The sequence below is a fragment of the Manacus vitellinus genome, unplaced genomic scaffold (genome assembly GCF_001715985.3).
Source record: "Manacus vitellinus isolate BGI_N305 unplaced genomic scaffold, ASM171598v3 ctg7180002433597_pilon, whole genome shotgun sequence".
NCBI lineage: Eukaryota > Metazoa > Chordata > Aves > Passeriformes > Pipridae > Manacus > Manacus vitellinus.
This window is the reverse complement of record NW_021938497.1, coordinates 5,189-25,613: the sequence shown is the minus strand read 5'-3', so window position 1 is coordinate 25,613 and position 20,425 is coordinate 5,189. Positions and strand designations below refer to the sequence as shown.

Genomic DNA, 20,425 nt, shown 5'->3' with positions numbered 1-20,425 from the left:
AATTAATGCCAAGTGCAGCTGGGGAGGTTCCGAATGGACATCAGGAAAAAGGAATTTCCCTCCATGGAAAACGCTGTGCTGGAACACATCACCCACGAGGAGTGTGGATGAGCCCAAGGCTTTGTGTGTGCAGGAAGAGCCAGGGAGGACGCAGAGATGTCAGTGCAGGAAGGTGCCAGCCAGGTGGGGCAGCCGGGGGGATGACGACAGCCTGCAGGGAAAGGGGCAGGGCATGGACACCGTAGGACAGCCTGGGCTGGAGAGGAGACAGGCATGGGGAGAAGCTGAAAGGCCCTGACACAGCCACCTTCTGCAGGCTTTTGACCAGGGCTGCTGTCTGTGCCCCTGATGCCAGGAGGAGGGGAGTGGCCCTTGCAGCCCTGGGGCCTCATGGCCTCCTTGTCCCTGCTCAGCAGCCTGGCAGGTGCCACCCCATGGTCCTGCCCTTGGCATTGCACATCCCACATCCCAGTGCCCCAGGAAGAGCCCTGAGGAATGAGGCAGGGACAGGATCTGCCTTCCCAGGGGCTGAGGGGTCAGGGCTTGGCCCATTTGATTAAGGAAACAAGTCAAAGTTTATTCAGCATCAGAGCCACCTTTCCCTTGCCTGTCCATCCTTGTCATCACTGTCTGCAGTTTTCTGCTCTAACTGGAACCTGGGGACATGGTCTCAGTTGTGTCTCTCAGTGAGACTTATTAGCACTAAAGGAAACTTTAGTGTTTCAATCTCATTTTGACTTCTTGTGAAGTTGTTTGAACTTCCTCTCAGGGACTGAGTCTCATGTAAACAACATCAACCTCCCTGAGGGTCATGAAATGCCTGGGGCTGTTGCTGTGCTACTGAGCTGGGCCGGGCTCCTGGCACACAGGGAGCTCCTGGCAAGCAAGAAGAGCTTCAAAGAGACAACTCTGCTGGTGAGCAGCTCCTCTGCACAGCCCAGCAGGGCTGAGGGCACTGCCTGCAGCACCAAGGGCAGGGGAGTGAGACAGACAGAAGTTAAAGGCTGTCAGAATTAGAAAGATGCTGAGACCTCACTGGGGGAGAATTTTTAGCAGATCTTGGCACAGGAAGTCTGGTCATGCAGGGCAATGGGACTGCAGCTTTTGGAGGCATTTGGGAAAGCTGGCACTGCCCACCAGCTACAGATTCTGTAAGTGCAACTCTGAGAGTATCTGGAGTGCAGAGGAGGAGGACATGCTCGGAGCTTCAACTCCCTCTCAGAATATTTCCAAGACAAAGATTTTTATAAGGTTAAAGAAATTTCCTGAGATTGTGTTTCCAGTTTCCTACTCTTGAGGAATGGGAGGAATAAATCATTAAGAAAGTATTAATTTTGACAGGTCCCTGAGACATCTGAACTGTGAGTGCTCAGTAGGTCTATCTGAGCTTCCTAATGTGCTTTGGGCCACTGCTCTGCCTGTGGGCAGCACCAGCATCACCTCTGCTAGACCCATCAGGACTAGTCTGAGATGTCCTTTTTGCACCTGCAAACTGAATATGACCCCTACCAGTGCAGCCTGTGGTGCTGGGGAAGGAGCTGAGTCTGCTTAAATCAAATGCCATCATAAGGACACTTGGCTGTCTCCCTGAGGTTTCCTTCCAAGCTGTGAATTCCCCTCCAGGTTGGAAACCTGTCCCTAAACATCTCCTTGTTATGTGAAACGCCTGTACAGAAGCACAGTGATGCTAAAACAGAGAAAATGCTGTTCAGTAGGGACCCAGCACTGGAGCTGAAGGAAGATCTCCTAGGAAATCAAAAGGCTGTCTGTGTGTGACATGGGGAGTGTCTGTAGAATACAGCTTTGACTTTGTTTAGATAAGTCCACGCTAACTGGCCTCTTACTGTCTTCTTCTCCTGTGTGGGAAACAAAAACCCAGAGGCAGCAAATGTCCAACAACAGCTCCATGCCCCAGTTCCTCCTCCTGGCATTCCCAGACAGGAGGGAGCTGCAGCTCCTGCACTTCTGGCTCTTCCTGGCCATCTCCCTGGCTGCCCTCCTGGCCAACGGCCTCATCCTCAGCGCCGTAGCCTGTGACCACCACCTGCACACCCCCATGGGCTTCTTCCTGCTCAACCTCTCCCTCACAGACCTGGGCTGCATCTGCACCACTGTCCCCAAAGCCATGCACAATTCCCTCTGGGACACCACAACCATCTCCTACATGGGATGTGCTGCACAGGCCTTTTTCTTTTATTTCTTCATGTCAGCAGAGTTTTCCCTCCTGACCATCATGTGCTACGACCGCTACGTTGCCATCTGCAAACCCCTGCACTACGGGACCCTCCTGGGCAGCAGAGCTTGTGCCCACATGGCAGCAGCTGCCTGGGCCATTGGGTTTCTCCATACTCTGCTGCACACAGCCAATACATTTTCCCTGCCCCTGTGCCAGGGCAATGCCCTGGGCCAGTTCTTCTGTGAACTCCCACACATCCTCAAGCTCTCCTGCTCACACTCAGGCTACCTCAGGGAAATTGGGCTCATTGTGGTTAGTACCTGTTTAGTGTTTGGTTGTTTCATTTTCATTGTTTTCTCCTATGTGCAGATCTTCAGGGCTGTGCTGAGGATCCCCTCTCAGCAGGGACGGCACAAAGCCTTTTCCACCTGCCTCCCTCACATGGCCGTGGTCTCCCTGTTTATCAGCACTGTCGTGTTTTCCTACCTGAAACCCACTTCCATCTCCTCTCCATCCCTGGATCTGGTGGTGTCAGTTCTGTACTCGGTGGTGCCTCCAGCACTGAACCCCCTCATCTACAGCCTGAGGAATCAGGAGCTCAAGGATGCTGTGAGGAAAATGATGACTGGATGCTTTTCAGGAGCAATAAAGTGTCTACGTTCTGGTGTGTAGCATTCAGAATGGGATTCCTTAATGGCCCAGCCTTCCTGCTCAGGTTTCTCGTGGAGGTCATTGGGTTTTTCTTCCAATAGTTCTCTGTGCAACGAAATATTATTATGCATTTGCCTTCTAGTTTAGTGTCTACCCATTAAATTTGATCCAGACATGTATAAATGATTAATTGTGCTCTCTGACTATTTAAACAAAATAAAGGATCCTGCAGTGCCTTCTTTGTCCAAGACCCTTCTTCTTAGCTGTTCCTAAAGGACAGCACACTGCAGGACAGGGTGTATTTGCAAACAGGAAGGGGACAATAATCCCAGCCCAGCAGCACTGCCAGGGAGCAGCAGGGCTTGGTCTTTGCAGAGCTGCTCTCTTGCCACTTCCACACTTTCCTCCTGAGCCCCTTTCTCGCTGTAAGGCCTGAGTGCTCTCTGAGCACAGTCCTGGGGGCTGGAAGCCCTTGGAGCACAGGCAGGGACAGGCCCTGGGAACTTCTGAAGCAGAGCTGGGCTCCCTTCAAGCATCTCCAGGATGCTGTGGGAACTTCTGAGGCCACTGCATGTACTGGGTCACTTCTTCTGTGACCTTGCTCCAGGGCTGGAACTCTCCTGCAGTGACACCATGACACTCTTGCTCTCTGCTTTTCAGGTTCCATTTTCAGATCCAGTCTTCCCCTCCTGTTCCCAGGGACATCCTGGGAGTGCTTCAGAGCTGCCATCCTGGGGCAGCTCCTCCCCAGCGTGGGCAGGCACAAGGTCTCTCCAGCTGCTCCTCTCCCCTCCCCAGTGCCACTGTTTTCTGCAGCCTCCTCACCCTTGCCCAGCACAGCCCTCCTGGCACAGTTGGACACAGCCCTTGTTCTACCCCCTCCTCAGGCACCTGCCCAACCCCCTCAGCTCCAGCCTGATGGCCAGAAACCTTCAGGGCAGGGAGGCACTGGGGAAAATGCTGAGGGAACCTTTCAGCTGCACTCAAATCCAATTGGAGGGGTTGGCCTCGAGGAAGAAATCCCTTCTCATTCTCCAGAACCACCAGGACAACCTGTGTTGTGTCCTGGGCACTCCTCTGGAAGTGTGGGCTATGGAAAAGGTTTTGGTGTCAGGGCTATTGAGAAGGCTGGGCAGTGTCACTGGGAGACCTCTCCCAAACCCTTGGAAAGGCCAGAGCCATCCCAGAGCTTCCTGGGGCCTTGGCAAAGGCAGACATGGAACCAGTCTGCAAACAGGGCAGCAAGGAGGGTTGGCAGAGTTCCACACTACTCAGGCTCAGCAGGGAAGGGGATAGGGCAAGTCCTCCTGCAGCCATTGCCAGGCATGGGAAGGACAAGGCAGGGATTGCAGAACCCCTGTGGGAGGGAATAGAAGAGGATGTTGTGTGCCCAGACTTTATCAAGGCCCTTGACATGGTCTCCTGTGGTCTCCTTATGGCCAGACTGGTGAGAGCTGGACTGAAGAAGTGGGAGATGTGGTGGGTGGGAAGTTGCTGAATGAAGAGTGTCAAATAAAATCCATGGCAAAAAGTCCTCTTGGCAGCAACTTCCTGATGAAATCCCTCAGTGGTTAGCCCTTGAACACCACTAGAGAACATCTTTATTATCTCTCTGTACATTGGGACAAAATGTATTCTCAAGTCCTTTGTGAATGATGCCAAATTTCAAGGAGCCCTTGAGCAACCTGTCCTGGTTTAAAGACACATATTGGGGCAGGTACTCCAATAAAATGAATTCACTCCTCTTTTATTCCCCACCACTACAGGGAGACAAAATACAAGGAGGTATAAGTGAAAAAATAAGAGTTGACTGACAAGAAATATAGCAGCAAAACCAGCAATACCAACAGAACAGTCCAAAGCAACAGCAGAGAGGGAAATTGCCTCCTCTTTCCTCTCAGGCCCCACTCCCTTTTGTAAACAGAAAAAAACAGGGATCAACACGTGCCTCCCTTCCCCCTTTTCCCTCTGAATGAACAAAGAACAAAAATTAAACCAGGAGAAAGAGAGAGCAAAGCAAAATGTGGGAAACTCTCTGGTCTGAGATCAGTTGTGCTGCCCAAGAACACGCTGACTCCAGAGGTGTCCAAGCGGGGCAGAGCCGGCGACTCCGGTCCGTGCGGCGGCGGGGGGGAGGCAGCGGCTCTGCTTGATTCCATGGAGTTCTGGGGAGGCACAGTGGCCCCTTGGTTCCAGGAGGGTCTGAGATGTCCCAGGATTCCTTTTGTTCCAAAGAGACCATGCATGTCACAATGGTCCCTTGGTTCCATGAGATTCCACAGTGTCCCTGCATTCCTTTGGTTCCATGAGGCCCTGCAGTGTCACGGTGCCACTTGATTCCGTGACATTACAAAGAATCAGAATGGTCCCTTGATTTAAGGCCAACTGCACATGGGGCTGCCTTGGGGGGAGTGTGGGCACCCAGACAAGGGAGTTGTCAGCCCCCTGGACTCAGTCCTGGGGTCACCACATCTGGACTGGTCTGTCTGTCTGTGAGGCTCCCCATTCTGGAGGAATGAGGAAGAACTGGAGAGGGTCTAGAGGAGATCTGACAGGATGGAGCTCTTGACCATATTGAAAAAAAAGTGAAATCTCCACAAAGAGTAGCGTGGAAGGTTGGGACTAAAGGTGAGGAAAAAGAAATGTCACTCAACGGGGACCTTTGTGCTGCAAGAGGTCACCCAGAGGGAGTCAGGATCAGTCCATGGCTTTGTGTTCCAGGGAACAGCCAGAGCTGGTGCAGAGCCATCAGGGAGGGTCTAGAAATGCTGCTGGGAGGGGGTGGGAAAGCAGGAGGGGTGTGTGCAGCCTGCAAGGCCAGAGCAGCAGCAGGGCCAGGGCAGGACAGCCTGCAGGAGAGATGGCCAAGGGCTCTGGCAGGGCTGCAAGGCCCAAAGGCACCCAGGCCTTTGTCCCCTTGCCTCTGGCAGCTGCCTCTGCCACTCAGGCCACCACAAGCAACTTGCCTGGCAGGTTCTGCACTTGGTTTCTGCCTCGCCCCTCCCTCAGGAGCCTGGCAGGGGTTGCCCAGGTTTGGGCCTTTGTTGTTCCTCCCCCTGCCATCCCAGTGCCCCCCAAACAGCCCTGAGCCAGCCGGGAGGGACAGGATCTGCTGGGCCAGGGCCTGGGGCTCAGGCCTTGGCCTTTGTGCTCCACAAAACCCAGGCAGGCTTTGCTCAGCATTGCAGGGGCCTGCCCAGAGCCTTTGTCTGCCTGCACTCCTGGCCTCCAAGGAGCTGCTCCAAGGAGTCCCTGGGGAGGCTTTGGCAGTGCCTGCCCTCAGTGGGGCCCAGCAATGCTTCAAGGCACTTGCACTTTGGCTTCTGACTTCTTCAGCAGCTGCTTCAATCTTCTCTCAGTACCTCAGGATCATGGGCTGAGCTGCAAACACACTGTGGGGCTCATTAAAATCCAGAAATCCCTCAGGATCTCTTTGTCTTCCTTTAATTGTCTTAAAGGCAATTTCAAAACAAGTCTTTGAAGTTTGTACTTTTTTTGTTTTAATTCAGTGATGGCTATTTTGTAGTTCAGAGAAGAGGTGATAGAGATGTTCTCCAAGTGATCTTGATGCTGAGTGTCTCCTCAGGTGATCCACACTGACCCTGTATGATCAACCTTGCTCCTCACCCCCCAACCTCCCCAGTTCTGACATGGCCCATCTTGGACTGACAGCTGATGCAGCTCCAAACACACTGTGGGACCCAATAAAACACTGAGAAACAAATTATTTCCTTCCTTTAATTGTCTTGAAGTCTTCAAGAGTTCTACAGCTAATTGGAGTTGTTTTGTAGTTTAGCTAAGGAGGACGATTTTAAAGTGGAAGTCATAAAAAAATATATATTTTTATGAAAGGGAATGATTTACACAGAGCCTTGGGAATGCAAGAGGGTCAGGGTGCAAAGGATTTTTAATCCAAAGACAAGAGGGTAAAAGACATTAGTAGCTTTTAATTATTGACCCGTTTAACAGTTATCAGGTGATTCAATAGCAGTTGCTATAATTTTAACATTGACTGAATTATGGATTCAAAACTACAACATTCCCACCACAGTCAATTCACACCCACACCCAGGCAGAGATGTGTGGACACATCAAGAGCTGGGTGTGGGTAGGTCCCTCTCCCAAATTCTCCTTGTTGTCAGGGAAACACTCCCCCAAATCCCTTTGTGTTTCCCAGCAGACAAGGGTCACAGCTGGAGGAGTGTTTGTTGAGGGGGATCAGAATTGTCCTGGGCATCAGGGAGGGTCTTTGGAGTGTTGCAAACTGGAGGGTTCCCGAGCTGGGAGAGGCTGCCAGAGGTGTCCCACTGAGAGGGAGGTGCTGGGGAGCTGCCAGGGCCTCCCTCAGCCCCGCTGGCTGTGGGCTCCCAAGGGGACTGGCTTTAGTTATCTGCTGAATTTCCATCCTTCTGTCAGTAATGACTGGAGTTTCCCAAATATTTGGGAATTGTATCCAAACTGTTCCATTTGGATTATGATTCAGGTAGGGAATGTTCCAAGGTTTTCAGGGGATGACTGCTTATCCTGTGTTCCCCAGTTCTTACACCCATCCCAGTCAGCTGGATGGTTCATTGACAATGTGTCCAGAGGGGCGGCACCTCCGATGCCATAGAAACCCCTCCCCTGGATTAGGAAACCTTTGGAATTCAGGAGCTGTTTCAGTGGAGCATGAAAATGAGCAGCAATTTTCCCAAAACCCAGACCCAAGCAGAACAAAGCCAGGCCCCATCAGTGTCAGAGCAAAGGTCCCCCATGGCTGTGTCCCTGTGGCCGCTGAGGCGGCAGCGCAGGCCCGAGGCGGTGCCGGGTCCCGGTGCAGCCGGGGCAGAGCGGCGGCTGCGCGAGCGGCAACCGGCGGTGGAGTGCGGTAAAGCCCCCGTGGGAGCCGGCGGCTCCAGGCACAGACGCGGCGGCAGCCGCTGTGGATCTCGGAAGCCAGTGGCCATTGGGACACTGCATGGGCTGCTTGGAATCCAGGGGCCGCCTGGGACACTGGGGAGCCTCTTGGAGCCAAGGGAACCCTGGGATGTTTTGGAACATCCTGGAATCAAGGGGCCACTGTGACACTGCAGGGCCCCATGGAACCAAAGGAACCCTGAGAGTTTTTGCAACCTCGTGGAATCAAGGGGCCATTTCTGGCAGGATGCTCTGCTCTGACAATACCTAAACAATGGTCAGAGAATGCAAACAATGCACACTCTCTGTAGTGAGTTACTGCTGCTGTCAAGGTGCTGTTTTTAATGTTGAATTCTGCTAAACCCAAAATGCTTCATGAAACTTCAAACACACATCCTGCTTTCTGAAGCAGGATTTGACAGATAAACTGCTCCCTGGCCTGCAAATATGTCTGGCAGTCAAACCCTTGATAACTTTAAAAGCCCCGTCCAACTGTCATGGGGCAGATTCTTCCACAGACTTCCTTGAAGTGTGTGGAGCTTCTGCCATGAAGCAGGGACAGCTCCTCATGGTCACTGCCCAGGGGTTAAGTGAAAGGGAGGGAACTACCCCTTGTCGCTGTGGGGTGAGTTACCTCAATCTCTGCTTCAGGAGAGCACTGCTGGGTGCCCCCACCCTGAGCACTCCCCCCCTTGTGCTGGTCACTGCTGTTTTCCTCTGCAGGGCATTGTGTTGGGCACATCCTGGAGAGCAAAGTGGAAAGCAGATGGAAGCTTTGAGGCCCTGGCCTGAGGAGATGCCCCTGCAGGATGGCAGTGCTGCTGCAGAGGTCAGCTCTGTGCCAGCAGTGCCCGTGGCTGTCCCTGCCTGCAGTCCCTGGACAGTCCTGCAGCAGGACTGGCACCGACTGCCAGAGCACTGAGGCCTCCAACAACACAGGGCTCTGAAGGACAGTGTGGAAGAGAAGGAAGAGGAGGCCCCTCAGGAGAAGGGCTGCTGCTCCCTGGCAGTGCTGCTCTGCTGGGACTCTTTTCTGGCCCAGCTCTGCACAGAGGCCCCTACCCTGCAGCTGCAGAGAAGTCAGAGAGGAAAGATGTCAGGCAAACAAGTCAATGCAGAGTTCTTTATTTGGTTTAAGCACACAGTGATTACAGTTCCTGATTTGTACAGCCTCTGGGCCAGGCTAGAAAGACAAAGACTGAAATGAAAATGGTGTTTACATATATATAAATATATATATATATACTTTTATATATATATTTATATACATAAAGATTTTTTGGTGTGAACAAATTCTCAGAAAAATAGTGCCCCTAACAGAAGCAAAAAATAGAAAAGATATGGTGGGCCTTTAGTGAAGTCTTTAAAAGAATTGGCCTTTAATGGGATGGATAACATACAGAAGAAGGAAAGTTTATTGCTTCTGAAAAACACCCACTTATCAGTTTCCTCAGGGCATCCTTGAGCTCCTGGTTCCTCAGGCTGTAGATGAGGGGGTTCAGTGCTGGAGGTACCACCGAGTACAGAACTGCCACCACAAGGTCCAGGGACGGGGAGGAGAGAAAGGGGGGTTTCATGTAGGCAAATGTGCCAGTGCTGACAAACAGGGAGACCACGACCAGGTGAGGGAGGCACGTGGAAAAGGCTTTGTGCCGTCCCTGCTGAGAGGGGATCCTCAGCACAGCCCTGAAGATCTGCACATAGGAGAACACAATGAAAATGAAACAGCCAAAACAAAAAGTAGCACTAACCCCAATAAGCCCCAGTTCCCTGACGTTGGAGTGTGAGCAGGAGAGCTTGAGGATGTGTGGGATTTCACAGAAGAACTGGCCCAGGGCATTGCCCTGGCACAGGGGCAGGGAAAATGTATTGGCTGTGTGCAGCAGAGAATAGAGAAACCCAGTGACCCAGGCAGCTGCTGCCATGTGGGCACAAGCTCTGCTGCCCAGGAGGGTCCCGTAGTGCAGGGGTTTGCAGATGGCAATGTAGCGGTCGTAGCACATGATGGTGAGGAGGGAAAACTCTGTTCCAAGAAAGAAGACAAGCAGAAAGGCCTGTGCAGCACATCCCATGTAGGAGATGGTTGTGGTGTCCCAGAGGGAATTGTGCATGGCTTTGGGGACAGTGGTGCAGATGCAGCCCAGGTCTGTGAGGGAGAGGTTGAGCAGGAAGAAGCCCATGGGGGTGTGCAGGTGGTGGTCACAGGCTACGGCGCTGAGGATGAGGCCGTTGGCCAGGAGGGCAGCCAGGGAGATGGCCAGGAAGAGCCAGAAGTGCAGGAGCTGCAGCTCCCGCCTGTCTGCAAATGCCAGGAGGAGGAACTAGGGCATGGAGCTGCTGTTGGACATTTGCTGTTCCTTAGGACAGGGTCTGTTCAGAAAAGGAAACGACACAGAACAATTAGTAGATACCCCTCTCAGCAAAGATACTCCATCTTTCATAGTAATCCCCCCAAACCATTTGTATTTCCCTTATGCTGGTTCAGAGTGGTGTGAACAGCAAGAATTCTGCCCATGTGCTGCAAAGGGCTCAGCTTTGCTCTGCTGCAGTGGCGACATGGAGCTGGTTTGTGACAGCTCTGATGATCACAAGGGATGTCAGATGTAACCCACCTTTAATAGAAAAGCTCCATTTCTGACCCCCTTACTCACAAGAGTGTGCTCTGCAGAACAGAGGTTTCTATTGTCTTTAGAATAATTCTTCTGTTAGATATGTTCCACCATTAAATCTGCAGAGTGTTCTTTTTAGGAGTAAAAATTCTCATTTTTATTGCTGAAAATGTAAAGAATCTTTAGAAAAGACAAGAGACAAAAGGTCTCAGCTCTCTGTGGTTTCAAGCAGAGCCAGGAGATCTGCAGAGTTCTTTAGCCTGTTTCCCATCTGCCCTACTCTTTACCTTGTGCTTCATTCACTTTGATTTCACACAAACAAATATTAAAAACCACACCCCCAAATACATGTGCAGTGATGAGAGCAGGACAATGTTGTTTCCAAGGGTAGCTCTGTGAAGTGTCCCCTGTGCCAGCCCAGAGGTGCAGCTGTGCTGGACAGAGCAGGACAGGAGCCCTCCTGCAGATAAGCCAAGGGCTGGGACAGGAGAGTGCCCACCCCCAAGGGAAGGCTCAGCACTGCCCCGGATCCTGTGCTCATTTCTGATCCTGCCTGAAAGATTCATCTCTGAGAGTAAAAGAGTTGGAATTTCAGTGCAGCCTCCAGAACTGAGAGAACAATGTCTCTGCTACAATGCCTAAGCAGGAAACACACCTCAGGAGTAATTCCTTTCTTGTAGCCCCTGTCTTTTGTGAACTTTGCAAAAGCTTCTCCATTCAATATGGTATAGTGGTCTGGAGCTGTGAGCAGGTCTGACCCTGCAAACACCAAGACATGGAAAAGATCCTCCCTCAGCTGCCAGGTTTGCTCCTTGCCCACAGCCCTTCTGCCCCAGCCCTGGGAGCAGTTCCCCGGGCCGGCTGAGAGCTGCCCCTGGCAGGCAGCAGAGTCCCTGCCCAGCACAGCACCCTGGGCTGCAGGACCCTGCTCTGCCCCACAGCCCTGGGCACCCCTGGCTGCACCCCCAGCTTCACAGCTCTTCCAAAGTGCCCCAAAACAGCCCCTGCTCACCCATCCCATCAGCTGGGGCTGGGCCAGCTTTAGGAGATGCCTCCAGGAGCTGCCCCTGCACTGCCCTGCAGCCACAGACTCACCATGTGCAGCCCTGTCAAGATTCCTCCTGCAGGGAGCTCTCAGCCATCCTGCCAGTGCTGAGCCCCTTGAAGCTGTGTCTGTGCCCTGCTGGTGTCCCTGAGCTGGCCTGGCAGTGCCCTCAGCCCTGCTGGGCTGTGCAGAGGAGCTGCTCACCAGCAGAGCTGTCTCTTTGAAGCTCTTCTTGCTTGCCAGGAGCTCCCTGTGTGCCAGGAGCCCGGCCCAGCTCAGCAGCACAGCAACAGCCCCAGGCATTTCATGACCCTCAGGGGACCTTGGTGTTGTTTACATGAGACTCAGTCCCTGAGAGGAAGTTCAAACAACTTCTCAAGAAGTCAAAGTGAGATTGAAACACTGAAGTTTCTCCTGGTGCTAATGAGTCTCACTGAGGGACACAACTGAGAACGTGTCCCTGGGTTCCAGTTAGAGCAGAAAACTGCAGACAGTGATGACAAGGATGGACAAGCAAGGGAAAGGTGGTTCTGATGCTGAGGAAACCTGGATGTGTTTCCTTAATCCAGAGGACCAAGCCCTGACCCCCAGCCCCTGGGAAGGCAGATCCTGTCCCTGCCTCATTCCTCAGGGCTCTTCCTGGGGCACTGGGATGTGGGATGTGCAATGCCAAGGGCAGGACCATGGGGTGGCACCTGCCAGGCTGCTGAGCAGGGACAAGGAGGCCATGAGGCCCCAGGGCTGCAAGGGCCACTTGTCTCCTCCTGGCATCAGGGGCACAGACAGCAGCCCTGGCCAGAGGCCTGCAGAAGGTGGCTGTGTCAGGGCCTTTCAGCTTCTCCCCATGCCTGTCTCCTCTCCAGCCCAGGCTGTCCTACGGTGTCCATGCCCTGCCCCTTTCCCTGCAGGCTGTCGTCATCCCCCCGGCTGCCCCACCTGGCTGGCACCTTCCTGCACTGACATCTCTGCGTCCTCCCTGGCTCTTCCTGCACACACAAAGCCTTGGGCTCATCCAGACTCCTTCTGGGTGATGTGTTGCGCCACAGCACTGCCCTCAGAGTGAAACTCCTTTCTCTTTGTTTCCATTCTGGACCTCTCCAGCTGAACTTGGCAGTATTTCTTTATTTCTAATTCTCTTTTCTGCTCTGACAAAAGGATCCACAATCTCTAAATCCTCCCTTCAAGCCCTCTCAGGCCTGTCCTGTACTGTCCTCAGTCTTCACACCACTGAGGCCACAGCTCCTTAGCCCCTCTCTAGTGCTCACGTGCTTGAGACCTTTCAAGTCCATCTTGGGAGATCTCTGGGCACTCAAGATGTTTTTGCAGATGAAAATGTCGTACTCATAGTCTAAAGAAATTCCAGGGATACTTTTTGCCAAGGCCTGTAGTGGCAGAATATGGGGCAGTGGCTTTGAATTGAAAGAGAAGAGTTTTATATTGGATAATAAGAGGAAAGATTTAGCAATAAGGGCGGCAAGAACTGGAACAGGTTTCCAGAAAAGTGGATGTCCCATCACTGCATTTGTCTAGGGTCAGGGACTGTGAGTAACCTGAATTAGTAAAAGATGTCACTGCCCATGTCCAGAGACTTGGACCACATGACCTTCTAGCTCCCTTCCAAGCCAAATAATTTTGTCATTCTTTTGAGTCTGAAGTCCCAAACTCCTTCTCCAAAGAATTTCCATTTCTAGGGCATGAATTGCCATGTTTTTGGAGAAACCCTTCTAAGTTCAAAAGATAAAAAATTAATTCAAAGGAAGTTCCAATGTATCTGTAGGAAACTTGAAGCAAGTGGGTCAATGGCAGAACCTCTAAGGGTGACCTTGCAGCTGAGGATGGGGGATTCAGACTCGGACTCTGAGACTCATGATGGGCAGCCAGAAAGGGCATTTGGGGACTGGCAAGACTTGTCATGGGATGTCTAGGAAAGAACAAAAGTTAGGATAGGATCCCAGTAGTTTCTGAAGAACCAAGCATGAGAAAACAGATAGAAAAATGCTGAAAAAGCTGGTCATGATAAACAGGAGGCTGGTCAAGACATGTCCCTGGCTGTGCCCTGCAAGTGATCCCCACAGCCTGTCCAGTTTTCTTGATAACTCCATTGCCAAGAAGTTTCTGTGGGGAGGGACCTCTCTGCTGTTGGTACAGATTGTGGCCCAAGTTCCAGCCACTGCAGCGGGAGCCACAAATAGTCAGGTCTTGTGTTTTTTGGAAGACCAAACTCTGCCCAGACTGGTGTGCGTGTGTGTGTTGGAAGCACAAAAGAGTGAAGCAAATGCAAAGTTAAACACCCAATGTAGCCTGACTTTGTCCCTAAGTGGGGCATGAGAATTGGACACAACATGTGCAGGGACAGATGGAGGGGTTTGTCCCCCTGGCCCTGCCCAGAAGGGACACCTTTCAGGAAGGGTTGTGGCCTTGGCTGTGCTGAGGGTTGCCCCGGGCAATGCAGCTTGGGATTGCAGTGGCACTGTCAGGGCTCTGCAGAGCTCCTGGCAGTTCCTGCATTTGTCCCCAGCAATGCCAGAGACCTGCAGGGGTTGCAGTCAATCACTTGTGCTCTTTGGGACCCCGCCTGGCTCTGCTGAATGGGAGCAGGCCTGGAGTTCCCAGACTGTTCCTGCATCCAGGGTCGGGCCTGCAGTGATGTTTGTGCAGCATTCAATTGGTGCAGTGGCAGGATGGCCATGGATCCATTCCTGCAGAAACACAATGGGGCTCCATCCCAGGCAGGGATAGAATGGGCCCACAAATTTTGGAAGGATAAGAACCAGAGAGTTTTGGCCCTGTGGAATCCCATGGAACCAAAGGAACCCTGGGACATGGCAGAACCTCCTGGAATAAAGGGGACATTGTGACCCTGCAGCACCTCATGGAACCAAAGGGAGTCTGGGACGTGGCAGGGCCTGATGGAAACAAAGGAACCTCCTGGGAACAAAGGGACCCTGGGACACTGCCAAAACTCAGGGAGACAAGGGAACCCCAGGACACTGTGGAATCTCCTGGAATCCAGGGGCCATTGGAATACCCTGGGGCCTCCTGGAACCAAAGGGAACATGGGACACTGTGGAACCTCATGGAATCAAAAGGACCTCGGGACTTTGTGGAATGTCAGGGAATCAAGGGGCCAGTGTGACATCCCAGAACCTTTTGGAACCAACGGGAACCAATGGGACATTTCGGAATCTCATGGAATCAAGGGTCCATTGGGACACTGTGGAACCTCACAGAATCCAGGGGCCATTCTGATTCTGCAAGGCCTTCTGGAGTCAAAGGGGACATTGTGACACTGTGGAACCTCATGGAATCAAGGGTCCATTGTGACAGTGGGGAAAATGATGGAATCAGTGGGCCATTGTCACACTGCATGGCCAAAGAACACTGGGAAACAGTGCAACCTCATGGAATCAAGGAACCATTGTCCCACTGTGGAGCCTCAAGGAATAAGGGATCCAATCTTTGCCTCAGATTTTGTAAACAAATTAAATGTAAGGAATTACAGAAGTGTGATTGAACCACTTTTGTCCCACTGGTTTTAATGATTGGCAAAATGAGAATATTTATATAAAATGAATCTTTTATTCTTACAAATGATCAGACCAATGATCTTAATCAGAATTATTTACTACACAATACAAAGGCTAAAACTATTAGTAGTACATTATAAGATAGGATAGTGCACTATAATGAAGCAATTATTGAAACAATTCTATTAAAGCTAGTCAAAAGAAATAATTATTACATAGAGATCTGATGTAACTCACCCAGACCAACGGTCATGGGGAGATTTCTTTTGCTCAGCCTTGAGGAGTGTCCTTGGAGGGCGTCCCCACCCAAGGCAGGAATCTCCACACATCTACCCCAAGAAGGGCTGTGTTAGAAGAACCTGCCTGGATGAAAGGGGACTGGACTTCTCTAGTAGGAAGTGATTGACTGCTCCTCACAAATGTGCTGCCATCAAAGAGGCCAAGAGGGTAAAGCCCCTGTGGGGTGGGGGATGATGGTTGAAATAGAGATGTGGGCAGGCCTGGCAGATTGATCCCAGCACACTCCCCAAACCCACCAAGGCAAGCTCTACGTGCTGACAATGGGGGACACAACCCCTGGATGGCAGGAGACACACCCTGTGCCTCCCAGCACTGCCCAGAACACCATCCTGGGCCTGGAAAAGCAAGTCCTGTGGAGACACGGCCCTCCAGAAACACTGGAGTTGGACAGCAGGACTCTTTTCCAAAACAACCTTGTGCACACCTGGACCAGAGAGCTCGGCATGGAGTGGATGGATCATATTCCCTGTCAGGCACCAGCCTCTGGGAAAGTTGAGTGGCAGAGTGGACTGTTCAAAACCACCTTGAAAGCAATGGGCAGTGGGACCTTCAAACCTTGGGATGTGCATTTAGCAAAAGCCACCTAGTTAGTTAATCCTGTAACCTCAAGAGATAAAACTCCAGGTCAATTCAGTGTCTAAGATCAGCTCAAAAGAGCAGGTCCTTTAATCAGGCCCACAGGCCCAGGGGAACACACACGACGCGCCCTCCCAGGCAATGGTTCTACAGTTTTAGAAGATGGTCTGTCCAATGCCAGAACTCTCCACCCCCCGGTTCTGCCCAGTTCTGCCCCTCAACACGCCCCTTGGGGAATTGGGTTTGGGGTCTTTGGGACCCCTTCTTCCTCATCTTTATCTTCTTCACAGCACGTACAGTCCTTGGAGCGCCTCCAAAGTTCTGGGCTTTGTCTCTTGTGGGATCTTGTTGTCCAGGCCTAGGGTGTGATGTTGTTCAATAGAGGTGTTTTTCTACAATTCTACCTTGAAAAGAAGTCTAAACATGCTAAAGGAATTTAGAAAATTTAATATAAAATGGGGTCATAGGGTTGGGTCTGTGTAAACTACTCTGCTAAATGGTGGCTCATAATACAGCTACATTAACATCTACATTTACTACACAACTACTTTTAAAATATACAAAAAGCTAAAAAAAAAAATATCCGGAAAGCTTTAAGGTATCACACAAACCTAGTTAGTTAACTCTACCACTTGAACTGGGCCTGCCCAAAAAGAACCTCTGCGTACCATTGAAGGGGATAAAACCCCTGTGGTCCATATGAGGAATATGTTAGGGAGGACAGTTCGGATTAGTCCTGCCTTAAGCTTTGCACAATAGAGCATTTCATTCATTTTCTCTCTTTTCCTCCCTCTGTGGATTGAGAGATCTTGTGACTTCATTGTGTGACTCACTGTGTGCAAAGGGAAAATATGGACAGGAAAAAAGTAAACAGGGGACAAAAAAGGAAATATTTTCTCATTGCTTCTTTAATACAAAATATTCACTTGGAATACAATTCTGAGATCTGTCTGATTAACCACAAAAGAATTGAAGACTTACAAGTAAATTACTCCCAGGGGCTTGTCTTGTTAAGATGCCATCACTAAAAAGAGACTGTGCAGAAATGAGCAGACAAGGAAACCATCCCTGGGGGCTGGGTATGCAGGAACTCAGAGTCACTGGTTATGGGTGGAAAATGGTCTGTGGAATGTGGCTGTGAAATCTGTTTAATAAACCTCAAAAGAGTGGAAGACTTAAAAGTAAATTATTCTCAGAGTTTGTCTCCTTAAGATGTTTTGAGTGTCAATGAACCCTTTGGCACTGAAATCCTGAACTGAGGATCTAAAGACTGAACAAACCTCTAGAGAAGTAAAATTTATCAGGAAACCTCCAAGTGTCTGAGGATGTCAGCAAGCCCCAGTGAGGCCATCACTGAAAAGAGAGTGTGGAGGAATGAGCAGACAAGGAGACCATCCCTGGGGCTGGGGAAGCAGGAACTCAGAGTCACTGGTTCCAGGTGGCAAATGGACTGTGGGATGTTTCTGGGAGAGCTCCTAAAGGCTGTGCTGGTTTCAGGGGGAGTACAGTTAAATTTCTTCCCCGTGGCCGGTGCAGGGCTGTGTTTTGGCTTTGTGCTGAACACAGGGTTGATAATCACAGAATAGGCTGAGTTGGAAGGGACCCACAAGGATCATCCAGTCCAACCCTTAGCCCTGCACAGGCCCATCGCCAAGAGTCACACCATGAGCCTGAGAGGATCATCCAAACACTTCTTGAGCTCTGTCAGCCTTGGTGCTGTGCCCACTGCCCTGGGGAGCCTGTTCAGTGCCCAACCACCCTCTGGAGGAACAACCTCTTTCTAAGATCCAACCTAAACCTCCCCTGACACAACTCCAGGCCATTCCCTCAGTCCTGTCCCTGGTCCCCCCAGAGCAGAGCTCAGGGCCTGCCCCTCCTCTGCCCCTCCCCAGGAAGTTGTACCTGCAGTGAGGTCTCCCCTCAGTCTCCTCTTCTCCAGCTGAACACACCAAGTGCCCTCAGTGTCCTCACACGCCTTCCCCCCAAAGCCCTTCCCCATCTTCCTTGCCCTCCTTTGGACACTCTCCAATGGTTCAATCTCTCCCTTCCATTGTGTCCCCCCAAACTGCCCCAATGGTGCAGGTGAGGCCGCCCCAGGGCAGAGCAGAGCGGGACAATCCCCTCCCTGGCCCGGCCGGCCATGCTGGGCCTGATGCCCCCAGGACAGGCTTGGCCCTCCTGGCTGCCAGGGCACTGCTGACTCAGGGCCAACTGGCCACCCACCAGCACCCCCAGGGCCCTTTCCCAGCACTGCTTTTCAGCCTCTCCTTCCCAGTCTGTCCGTCCATCCGGGGTTGTCCCATCCCAGGGCAGAATGTGGCACTTCCCCCTGTGGAAGTTCTCAGGGCTCCTAAAGAGCCGGGAGGTCACGGGATGTCAAAGAGCCCCACGGAGCTAAAGGGACCCTTGTGACACTGTGGAACCTCATGGAATCAAGTGGCCACTGGGACATGCGGGGCCTCATGGAATCAGGGGAGCCCTGGGACACTGTGGAACCTCACAGAATCAAGGGGCCATTGTGACACTGCAGGGCCTCTTTAAACCAAAGGGGCTTGTGCTGGGCTGTCACAGGCCAGGGCAGGGGCAGCTGGAGAGCCCCTGGCCCAGCCATGAGTGACGGGCTGAGCCATCAGCTCCTGCTGAGAGAAGGGACCTCACAGGCCCTTCCGAAGGTGTTAACAGTGGGTCTATTGGCTCCCAGGATGAATATATTGACTCGGTAAGCTTTAGGGTGTATCCTTGATGATAAGGAAGTCAGTACACAGCCCTAATGGAGAAACAAAGCAGACTGTAAAGTTGGTAGGCCTAGGATGAGGGAACTACAATAAGGCCTTGAGCTTTGCTAAATGTATCACCAGTTGATCCTAGCCAATGAAAACGCTGTTGCTTGCTTAGCTAAAATGAGGTTATTGCTTGCTGCTAGCAAGGGGTATAAAAAGGCAGATGAGAAAATAAAGAAAGACATCTTTTCTGCACACAACTAGACTCTTTGTGTCTTTATCGACCGCCACGACTCTACACCGACAGTTTTGTTATTGCTGGGCAGCACTTGCACAGCTCCAAGGCCTTTCCTGCCCCTGGTACGGCCACGCTGGGGAGGGAGCTGGGGGTGCGTGGGAGGGTGGGAGGAGACACACCTGGGCCAGGTGACCCCCCTGACCCAAGAACTGCTCCAGACCATGGACATCACACTCAGGGTGTGTAGGGGGGAACTTTGGAGTGATGGTGTTTGTCTGCCCAGGTCACCGTTACTCGGGACGGGGCCTCGCTCTCCTGGAGGTGCTGAACACCTGCCTGTCCATGGGAAACTGGGAATGAATTCCTGGTTTGGCCTTGCACATGTGCACGTCTTTGACTCAACCCAGGAGTTTTGTCACTTCTACCCTTCTGATTCTCTCCCCCACCCCTCTGGTGGGGAGGGAGTGAGCGACTGTGCAGTGCTGAGTGCCTGGCTGACATTGCTAAACCTTGACAGATGGAAACTCCACAGGTCTCTGGGACCCTGTTCTAGTGCTGAACTATCCCCTTGGTGGGTTTTTAAAATTATTAATTATTTATTCTGTATGCCAAGTTACTCAAGCCTTACAGAACTCAGTGCAAGATTTCATAGCAGGGCAAGGTGCCCTTCATATCCTTTAGCTTTTTAAGCTGATTCCACACAGAAACACTGCCCATAGGCCATGAGGCCTAGCAAGGGATTTCTCAAACCCAAGGGGAGTCACCTCTCATGGGTTGTGTCACCTCTGGGGCTCATTGATGACTGACCACGATTGCACTGTTTCCCCTTAACATTACATTGGTCAGACCCAGCTTGAAGGAGCTCTTGTCATTGAACTCTTTTGGGGTACTGGAGGTGCTCTGAAGGACAAAGATGTCATGGCAGGGCAGGACATAACAGGAATGCCTCAGGACACCGTTCCCCTCCTGGAGGAGGAGGAAAGCCAGGCTGGAACACATGGTTTTGTTGGAGCGAATATGGGGTGCTTTGTTTAGGCAACCATATACCCCAGTGGGACTTGTAGCATTTGGGACCATTTTACACCCTCTGTAGGATCACTTTGTCCATAGGAGTCTCTTCAAGGCCATTCTCACTTCCTCACTCTTCAGGCTATAGATGAGAGGGTTAAACATGGGAGTCACAACTGTGTAAAACAGGGCAGAGTGTTTGTCAGGATCTCCAGAATCCCTCGAGTAGACGACTTTAAGTAGACGACTGTGGCTGAGCCATAGAAGAGTGTCAGCACCCCGAGGTGTGAGGAGCTGGTGGAAAAGGCTTTGTGCCTGCCCAGAGCTGAGGGGATTTTCACAATTGCCCTGATAATTTGAATGTAAGACAGAACTATTAAGCAGAAGGGAAGGATTAAAAAAAACAGGGTGATGGTGTGCAGCCCCACTTGGTTCCAGAATGTGTCTGCACAGGCCAGGTCCAGCAGTGGGGGACGTCCCAGAAGAAGTGAGGAAGGTCACGGGATGCACAGAAGGGCAAAGGGAACAGCTGGTAGGTCTGTCCTGCCTGCACTGGTGCCACAGCCCCCCAGGAGCCCAGCAGCAGCCTGGTGCAGAGCCCCCTGCTCATGGCCAGGGGACAGAGCAGGGGGTGGCACATGGCCATGGAGCACTCATAGGCCATGGCAGCCAGGAGAAG

At 51.8% G+C, this 20,425-nt stretch overlaps 1 protein-coding gene and 1 pseudogene across 1 annotated transcript; one reads left to right on the top strand and one right to left on the bottom strand.

The window, feature by feature from the left end:
- The first annotated feature begins 1,888 nt into the window (after positions 1 to 1,888).
- On the top strand, positions 1,889 to 2,848 carry LOC108640082 (olfactory receptor 14J1-like). The gene has a single exon (XM_018074773.3). It carries the CDS (start codon positions 1,889 to 1,891, stop codon positions 2,846 to 2,848), a length of 960 nt encoding a protein of 319 aa, XP_017930262.3.
- Positions 2,849 to 8,781: 5,933 nt separating this feature from the next.
- LOC108643660 lies at positions 8,782 to 10,071 on the bottom strand (annotated as a pseudogene).
- Between the last annotated feature and the right edge of the window lie 10,354 nt (positions 10,072 to 20,425).

Excerpts from the sequence above, each read along its gene's own strand:
- LOC108640082 (XM_018074773.3), top strand. The coding sequence starts at position 1,889 with ATGTCCAACAACAGCTCCATGCCCCAGTTCCTCCTCCTGGCATTCCCA.